The sequence below is a fragment of the Mus caroli genome, chromosome 9, assembly GCF_900094665.2.
Source record: "Mus caroli chromosome 9, CAROLI_EIJ_v1.1, whole genome shotgun sequence".
Classification (NCBI taxonomy): Eukaryota; Metazoa; Chordata; class Mammalia; order Rodentia; family Muridae; genus Mus; species Mus caroli.
Window position 1 is genome coordinate 114,288,591 of NC_034578.1, and position 10,380 is coordinate 114,298,970.

General features: G+C 48.2%; 1 protein-coding gene across 1 annotated transcript in view; it reads left to right on the forward strand.

Moving 5' to 3' along the window:
* The window catches only part of Itga9 (integrin subunit alpha 9), a 289,069-nt gene that overhangs the window by 272,700 nt on the left and 5,989 nt on the right, over positions 1-10,380 (forward strand). Inside the window, exon 27 of the mRNA XM_021172021.2 lies at positions 4,151-4,270. Within this exon, the coding sequence (XP_021027680.1) occupies positions 4,151-4,270 (120 nt within the window). The remainder of the gene's footprint in view (positions 1-4,150; positions 4,271-10,380) is intronic.

Here is a 10,380-nt window from a genome sequence, read left to right on the forward strand (position 1 = left end):
CCACTCATCACACACGCGCACGTTAAGCCCACTCATCACACACGCGCACGTTAAGCCCACTCATCACACACGCGCACGTTAAGCCCACTCATCACGCACGCGCACGTTAAGCCCACTCATCACACACGCGCACGTTAAGCTCACTCATCACGCATGCGCACGTTAAGCCCACTCATCACACATGCGCACGTTAAGCCCACTTTAACCTCCTGTTGATACCATATATGGTTGGTGTCATTTGCTCAAAAGTCGTGTTTTTAATTTGTTAAAATAGTGTGCATCCAGATAGAGGCGGCTCGGTGACTAAGAGCACTGGCTTCTCTTTGAAGGGAACTGGGTTTGATTCCCGGCATTCACATGAAAGTTCACAGCCACCTATAATTCCAGTTCCAGGGGATCCATTACCCTCTCTGATCTGCAAAGGCACCCATAAAATAAACAGTATCAGATATACATGCAGGTAAAATGCCTATATGCTAAAAATAAATGAATCAAAATTTAAAGCTGTGCATCAGGCCAGATGTGGTAGTTTACACTTATAATCACAGCACTTAGAAGACAGACACAGGTGGATTGCTGTGAGCCACACAGTAAATCCAGACCAGCCTTGGCTATGGAGTAAGACCCTATACCAAAACATAAATATATACCTGTCTACATACAAGTTCATAGATACATAAACACACACACATGCAGACAGATATAATTTATAGAACAATTTTTCTTTGTTATTGTTTTGGGGTTTTGTTTATTTGTTTGTTTTTGTTTTAAGTCAGGGTTTCTCTATGTAGCCCTAGCTGTCCTGGAACTTGCTCTGTAGAACAGGCTGGCCTGGATCTCAAGAGACCAGCCTGCCTCTGCCTCCCAAGTGCTGGGATTAAAGGCATGGAAAACCACTTCCAGCTGTTTTTTTCCTTTTTAGTAGCTTGTGATGTTCTGTTTTGTGGTTAACCATTATGTAGTTAATGTTGTGATCTAAGTGACAGATGCCATAAAGTCACACCATGTGACGGATCTCACATGGGAGGTCTATTGGGGATGGGATATCCTGCCTCTGGGTAAGGGTGGAGGGAAAAAGAGGAGGGAGTGGCCTTTTATAAGGGGATGTGGCCACATGAGCAGGGGAGGATGTGCAACTCCTGGTGACAGTGGGATTGTGTCACATCTTGGCAGCTGGTGATGATGTCTGCTGTTGCTGGGTCCCTGGGGGCAGGCTGAGGAGACGCCTGGTTACTAAAAGTTTACCTGTTGTCCTTTCGTTAGATGCTTACAATAGTTCTGATTCTGTGTTTGTGTAAATAATTCTGCAGTGAGTACCGTCCACTTCTTTTAAAAATCTTTAACTGCATTTTATTTCTTGTGTGGCCCTATGTGCCTCTGTGTGTGTGTGTGTGTGTGTGTGTGTGTGTGTTGGGCACCCACATCGCTCGTGTCTGGATGGAAGGAGACAACTTTTGGAACTCTGTTTCTTCCTTCTACCATGCGGACCCCAGGAACTGAGCTAAGGACGTCGGGTCTGGCAGCAAGCCCCTTTACCCACTGGGCCGTCTCGCCAGCCCAACATCTCTGAGCATAAAACTTTTTCTATAGTTTGCATTTCCTGCCTTTGATCGTGTTTTCAAGTACGGAATTGACAGGTCAAACGGCACGAGTGTATTTAAGAAAGCAGTTATGGAGTCTGTGACACAATCAGGATGGAAGGGCATTCCAGATAACGAAAACAAAGACAGGGACCTCAGGGGAGATGAGAGTAGGTAGCTGGGATGTGAATACATGACCTGGGAGGGGCTGCAAAGGAAGGACAGCAGACTGTTAAGACTCAGTGTCCTGAATTAGATGTTCCCAATCGACAGAGTGGGATACTGATGACCTGCCAGGACCTACGTTCTTGGAGAACAAAATGAATGACTGGGGGTACTGTGAGGGGCTGACACAGTGCCACATGCGTGTGAAGGCTGGGCCTGAACTGGGGCAGTGACAGGTGAGGAAGATGCTTAGAGAGGCATGAGAGCTTGTCTGGGCCCCTGGCCCCAATGGTCAGTAACTTGTCACTGCACTACGTGTTTTGTTTGCTCCCCATTAGTCTGTATGTCGCCACACTATGTGCTCCGTGTGCTCCCCTTCCTGTTTTCGTTCATGCAAATTTTTTTATCATTTGTTTTTAATCTGTGCTGTGGCTTTCTCAGCACACTGCATGGCGCTCATATCATTCACAGATGAATTTATTGCAGTCAGGATATAAGAGACAGATCTGCCAAGGCCTAGAGCTTACATCCAAGAGGACCAAGGACATCTCTGAGAAAAAAAAAAGGCAAAGACACAAAGTAGCATTCCAGGGACATGACAGGGCATTCTTACGAAATTCAAAATCTGCCAGACTAAACTGTAGTGGCTACTCTCATCTCTGTGTCCACAAAACCAGACCTCCAACGTGGCTTTGCCAAGAGGACTCATTCAGTGTCCTGGGCCTTACAGCTAACCCCACACTGAGTTCAGAGCTGGCTCAGAACTCTTGTCTGCCAGCAAGTTTGGCTGACTTTTGCCTGAACCTCTAGGGAGGGCTTGAAGTGCTCCTGATTCGCAGGTCTGAAAAACCAGGCTCAGAGAAACCGGCTGGTGCTGCTGATGGCACCAACCCATCCCTCAAGGCGCCTGCTGAGTTTCTTAGGCCGGTTTCTCTAACTTGTCTCCCTGTTGGAAGAGCTTTTTCTGCTCCACTGAAGTTCCCTTAAGACAAGTTCTGGATTCAGGGTTCCCAGGGTTCTGCATGTGAAGCCATAAAGCCTGACTGTCTGATGGGTTATATCTATATATGACTACTTATACCACCCCTCCCCAACACACACCACTCAGCTCCCGTCCCTCGCTCTGGAAGTAGAGACAAGGAACTAAAAAATGACCAGATTGTCTTTTGCTTTGTAAGGAGGCTCAGTGACACTTGGAATCTGTAAAACCACTCTCCCTTCCAACCCATGGGACCAGAAGTCAGTCAAGGAGGGCTGTCAGTGTGAGCTACAGAGTGGCAAAGGGCCCACTCTCCTGCAAGAGGAACCCTGGCCTGCTCACCAGTGCTATGATGTGATATCCCCATTGCCATCCATTTCAAACTGTCATCACTATACCTCTAGAGTTGGGAAGAGATGCACAATTGACTCTTGAGAGCTGACCTAGGACAACTCCATGACACCAACAAGAGACCTTCAAAGTTGAGGAATATGCCTCAGGGGGCGGGAGAGATGGCTCAGCAATTAAGAGCACTTGCTGTTCTTAGAGAGAACCCACGCACCCACAGGAGGCAGCTCACAACCTTTTGTAACTCCAGCCCCAGGGAATCTGACATCTTCATCTAGCCTCTGAGGGCACCTGCATGCATGTGACATACACACACACAGATACACACATACATATAAATAAAAATAAACAAGTGTGCCTCAATGAGATAAGATAACTTCTGTCTTAGTTATTCTGTGAAGAGACATCATGACCACGGCAACTCTTAATAAAGAAAACATTTCATTGGTGCTGGCTTACGATTCAGAGGTATAGTCCATATCATCATGGTCAGAAGCATGGTGGCCTGCAGGCAGACACAGTGCTGGAGACGGAGCTGAGAGTCCCACGTCTTGAGCCACAGGCAGCAGGATGTGAACTGCTACATTGGGTATGGCTTGAGCATCTGAGATGGCAAAGCCTGCCCACAATGGTCACTTCCTCCCACAAGGCCACACCCACTCCCACAAGGCCACACCTACTCCCACAAGGTCATACCTTCAATAGTGCCAATCCCTGTGGGCCTCTGGGGACCGTTTCCTTTCAAACCCTCATAGCCTCCAATTGCACATGGCTCAGATTAGAAATGACAACATATTGTGAGTGAATTCCTTTTAATAGTTCTGGCACAGCTGTGAGCCCCGAGACAGCGGCTTAATCCAAGTAATTCCACACTAAGTGACAAATATGTCACTGCTTGAGACCCCCAGCGTTCGTTCTTTCAGAGCCGAATGCAAGATAGAAGAGTATCCTCTAATTCCTGGCTTTCTCTGCCATGCTTTTGTTCAGTTTGTGATATTTGAAGTCGGGTCGTCATCATTACAGCCCTTTCGGGACACGAACCTCTATTTGACGCTCTCCCCTCTGTGGTACCTCCTAGGTGGTCTTCGAGGCCTTGCACAATCTGGAACCCCGTGGCTACGTTGTGGGGTGGATCATCGCCATCAGTTTGCTGGTGGGGATCCTCATTTTTCTGCTGCTGGCTGTGCTCCTGTGGAAGGTAAGTCTGAGGACCCCAAATGCCACCTGATTTCCCACTCGGGATACCAGTGCTCAGGCCTCTCCAGGGCCGGGGATGTTTCCCTGCACAGTGCAGGGGCAAAGGAGGTCAGCGCCCCCTTCAGGTATAAGATGGAACCTTGCCTCCTCTTGGACCACAGAGAGAGAGGTGGGGGGCGGGGGTCCTCAATTGCCTCCTCTTCTATCCTCGGAGATTAAACCCGTCCTGACACAGTCACTGCCACCATTGCTTCTCAGGAGATCAATTGGGTCCCCATGAGATGATTGCTCCTACAGGGGGAGCGATCTCACAATGGGTGGTACAGTGCTTTTCTTGGAGTCCGAGCTGACTACAGTTAAAGACAGTGCTATCTGTGACTTCGGCCTGAGGCGGGGAATGAGGGAGCTTAGGTACTGTGGATTTTTAGGTAGGCATTCATTAAGAGACAACCGGAGCCTGACCCAGAGGTAAGGAGGCACACACAACGGGGTGGAGATGACTGGCTTTCACCCCGTTTTGCATTATCTTATGGGCACAAGTGAATACCCAGTGCTCTTTTGCAACGCAGGTTTTAAATGCTGTTACAGGAACAACCTCTGAGAGTTTCACAGGTAGATGACTTAAATCCAAATACTTAATTTCTTTGGGATTACAAAACCGTGTACATGCATAATCAAATGCGGTAACGCTAATAAAGAAAAAGCAAAGCGCCATCCGGGGTTCCATCTTGGAAAAAGCTGTGGTGAACACGGCCTTGTCTCCATCTTGACCTGTTCCTCTGCATAGATGTGAGGGAGGCTTTCTCATGGGCCAGCTCACTCACGGACAATTTGCTAGTTAAATTATCCCCACACATACCCAGTGTATGTTCAGATAAAGCACTTCTAGAGCGGGAGCCATGGGTTCAGTTCCTGTCTGTGTATGTTCACACATTCAGCACATGTGTTGTGTGGATCAGAGGGACAATGTTCAGCCGGTCCTCTCCTGCCGTGAAGGCTACAGAACGCTGACTGTCAGGCTTGGTGGCGAGCGCCTTTAAATCAACTTACCTGCCTCCTCCCCTTGTTGTTTTTGCTGCTTTTTTGTTTTTGTTTTTAAGATTTATGTATGTATGTATGTATGTATTTATTTATTTATTTATTTATTTATTTATTTATTTATGACACACCAGACCCCATTACAGATGGTTGTGAGCTAATGGCTGCTGGGAATTGAACTCAGGATCTCTTTGGTGCTCTTAACTGCTGAGCCATCTCTCCAGCCCCTCTTTAGTTTTTGGGTTTTTTTTTTTTAATTTATTTGTATTTCATGTGCATTGGTGTTTTGCTGTCATGTATGTACGTGTGAGGGTTTTGGATCTCCTGGAACTGGAGTTACAGACAGTTGTTGAGCTGCTATGTCAGTGCTGGGAATTGAACCCAGGCCCTCTGGAATAGCATTCAGAGTGCTCTTAACCACTGAGCCATCAGCCCTTCACCCTTGTTTTTGAGAGACGGTTTCTCTTTAGCCTAGCATGGGCAGATGAGGCTAACATGGCTGGCCAGGGAGCAGTAGGAGCCTGCTTGTCTCTGCCTATCCAGTTGTAAGCCAGGGCCGGTGTGCTTGGTATCTTTTCACATGGGTTCTGCAGATCAGAACTCGGGAGCCACTCCTCTGCCCCTGCAGGTTCAACTCTCAATCTGGAAAACTATACGTACAACAGATACAGTCTCACACATGTAAACAGTCTAGAGCTCCCAGAACTGTGTGTTTAAGATCCCTGTCGCAGCTTGATGGTCAGCTCCACTGCTCTAGACCCAGCGCTGCTTTACTTGAAAGAGTGTCTGTAGAGTGAAGGAAACACATGGCGCATACTATGTGGAAATACGTCTGTCTTCCATTCCCGTGCATGTCAGATATCCCTGTGCTACCTGGCAGCCTGTTGTTCCCTGGCAGCAATACTACAAACCTCTCCCCATGTTGTTAGGAGTCCATTTCCAGCCACATTCTACTGACAGTGCCTACTCTGTAGTCTGCAGTCCCCCTAGCCCTAGAATCAATATTGTCCCTGGCTGAGCACAGCCCATAACAATGCCAGTGTGATTGAACAAATCCTCCACCGTGTCCTTAGAGTAAAACCCTAGAAACAGAGTTGGGGGGGGTAGTTCACATTGTAAGCTGCCCTCCTGAAATGCCACCCCAAGTCACAGCAGGCTTAGCAAAGTGTGCATTTTCCTGTCTATTTGCCAGCCACAGATATTTCCTCTTTTTTGAATCCTCCAGTTTGCCATTTGGTTACCCTACATGGCCAGATAGACTCTTAACTCTCACTGTCTCCAGCTCCTTCCTGCTGAGAGGGCCTCTGGCCTGTGGGTGGAAAACAAGGCTCAGTGTTAGAAGAGGCCAGCGGTGGGTTAGAGGGTGAGACATCTGCCGGCATGTGGGCTTTCGGAATGAGAAGAAAACACTTTTGCTCCAGCTTTGTGGGGACACAGAGCAGGGAGTGCTGTGGCTACTCCCATTCCACTATGTGGGTCACAGGACGTCCTAATGGCCACCCCACTGAGCTTGCCACCAGAGAACATCATATCGCCTGTGCTCTCCTGCTTCTTCCTGCCTGCCTTCCGGTGTAGCTTTTCTTAGAGAGGGTGGTGATAGACCACGAGCCCGGATAAGAGCCACACACAGGCTGTGGCCGTAGCCTCTTTTCTATAGGAGGGAACTGAAGCAACCTTGTAGATACCACACCGTGGGCACATTATTCTTCCTTGAAGGGCAAGAGAGAGAGGATACACATATTTCTTCTCTGCTTTAAAATATTACTGCATAGAACTTCCCATTGTTGTTGTTGTTGTTGTTGTCGTCGTCATGGAGATGAGTCCAATGCCTGGCGGTGAGGGTCCAGGGTGGTCTTGGGTGTGGTGGATTATGTATGTGTGTGCCTTGTTGGTACTTGGATCAGAGTGGACATAGGCAAAGTGCATGCTGTTCTTTGATGCCTGGCAGAGCTGACGGCTCCTTACTGATCTCCACAGCCTTCTCGTGGCTCCCTTTCTGGAGTTACGTGGATACTCTTGTTTGAGATGAGGCACAGGAGTTGGGTGACTGTTACTAACTGTTGGTTGGGAGCACCCTTGTTACAAGGACTTTCTCTAAGTCCATGACAGCACATAATGCCTACCTTCTAGAATCCCTGTCAGCTGATAGACCTCTGTGTTCCGACCACCGAGGAGTGGTGTTTTAGTGTTAGAATGAACCACAGGCCACCTTCAGAAACCTCTGTGGTGGTCCCAACTGGTTCTAGCTAGCCCTCTCCTGAGGGTTCCAGCCTTCAACTTTGCCAACTGGTTTGGCTTCTGTGCTGCTTGGCCACCTTTGTGCAAAGCTTCTAGACCTGGCTCTCCACCCTGTTCCCCTGCCTCAAGGGGACTCTTCTCAACTGAGCTGTTATTTCAGTACAAACGTGGGTCTGCTCTGAGTTCTCAGACAGTGAGGCACACATGCATGCTCATGTATACACTAGGGCACACACATATACACATGTATACGCTCAGGCACACACATATGCACATATATACATACACTCAGACACACACATATGCACATGTATACACTCAGGCACACACATATGCACATATATACATATACTCGGGCACACACATATGCACATATATACATACACTCGGACACACACATATACTCATGTATACACTCCAACACACACATATACATATGTATACACTCGGGCACACACATATGCACATGTTTACACTCAGGTACACACATATGCACATATATACATATACTTGGGCACACACATGCACATATATACATATACTCGACACACACATATACAGATGTATACACTCCGACACACACATATACATATGTATACACTCGGGCACACACATATGCACATGTTTACACTCAGGTACACACATATGCACATATATACATATACTCGGGCACACACATGTACACATGTATACACTCAGGCACACACATATACACATGTATACACTCAGGCACACACATATACACATGTATACACTCAAGCACACATACACACACATACTTACACATTAAATTATTTTTTTAAAGTAGAAGTATAGCTGATAAGATGCTCAGTCAGGCCAGGCGTGGTGGCACACGCCTTTAATCCCAGCACTCGGGAGGCAGAGGCAGGCGGATTTCTGAGTTCGAGGTCAGCCTCGTCTACAGAGTGAGTTCCAGGACAGCCAGGGCTACACAGAGAAATCCTGTCTCGCAAAACCAAAAAACAAAGATGCTCAGTCAGCAAAGGTGCTAGCCACCAAACCAGACATCCTAAGTTTGATCCCTGGACCCTACAGGGGGAAGGAGAGACCTGACTTCACGGGTTGTCCTCTGATCTCCACATGTACTCTGTGGTGTGCGCATGCGCACACATGAGAACCCAAACATTAACTACAATTTTAAACATCTCCGTATAGTCTTCATGTGAGAGGGTTGTCCACCGTCAGGCATGGCTCTAAAGCAGTCTGGCTCTTACACAAAAAGAAACTGAGAAGCCATGAAAAGGGGGGGAAAAAAAGGTCTTGGTTGAAGACTAAGTAACGAGTCTCAAGGAAGTTAGAAAAAGCAGTCGAGATGATGGATTGTTTTTAAAGACCTACATTCCCTAGAATATTGGGCTGCAGGCATTTTGTCAACTCTGATTCCTCTATCTATCACCTAAAAATAATGCATTATGAGTATCAGGTAGCAGTTTAATATCACACTGATGGCACAGCGCAGAGAAGCCAGCTGAAATCTGGCTTAAGTCCAGTCCGACATCTGGCTTGTCTGACCTCACCAGTTTGGGCTTATTACCATACTCCATATGTAATCACCTCCACTCCCCTCCAGGGAAGCCACTGGCTGGCACCTGCCACCAGCTGGGTGCAGCTGGCCAGGAAACCCATAATGAATAGATGGCCAGAGGTCAGGTCCTCTTCCTGTATGGAAACCTGTATTTCCTTCTATTATTGTTTAATCTTGTAAAATATTTATTTTGTGGGGAGTTGGGGGAGGGCTTGTTGGTCTGAGAACGACTTGCAGGAATGGGTCCTCTCCCGAGACTGAGCTCAGATCAGTCAGACTTAGTGGCCAGCTCCTCTCCCCACTGGAACATCCAGGAGACCTCTGAGTTCCCACTCAGAGAGCCTCTGGCTGCTGTCACCTGTGCTTGGACACCTGTGTCTCATACACATGAGTGAGTGGAAAGCCGGCTCGGCTGGGGCATTCACAGTAGCACACAGGCCTGTGGGTCTTAGATGCTTCTCACTCACAGGTAGCCGATGTCTTCCTTCAACAGGTAGCATTGGGTCCCTGCTAGGTGGCGTGCTCCAAGTAACTGGGCAGAGGCAAACAACAGACCTCATACTCTCTTGAAACCCTATGAGAAAGGTACTTCAGTGGCAGAGAGGAGCAAATGTGATTAGGCCTGGTTCACTGGCCCCTGCCTCTTGTGACATGTGTCCTGTAGGGTTCCTATCTTTGTGAAGTAGAAGCCCGACTGGGTCCCACAAATGCCTTCTCTATGATGCTAAGCCCCAGTCCTCACCCTTGGGCTCAGCCTACCCAGCCTCCCCCTCTACCCCTGCCATTACTGCTCCCCAGAATCTTCCTGAAGGACCTGCTCACGGCCCAGTCTCTCTCACGCTTGGCGGCAAAAGGACCTGGCTCCGACACAAAATCCACAGCGAGGCCCCAAGCTCAGCAGAGCCCTGAAATGGAGCCTAGTCAACCTCCTCAGAGCTGCGCCGTCCTCGGACGCTGGGAACCGTAATTTAAACTTGATGTGCGAGGATTACAGTAGCCTGCCAAACCACTGTGCAGGAGGAAGACTTTGAAACATGAAACTCTTTCAAGGGAGAAAATTCAAAAGCATTCCCTCTCCCTTGCGCCAGCTCCTGGACGGGTTGGAAGACACCCCAGCCCGGTGCCTCTTCCTAGAGGCCTGTTTATGGGAAGGTTGAATCGTTCAGAGACACAATCATTTAGAGAGCATGGGGTAGCATGTCTGAGAAACACCCTCAGCTCAATACGCCAGCCTGAGCCGAGAGAGAGAGAGAGAGAGAGAGAGAGAGAGAGAGAGAGAGAGAGACTCG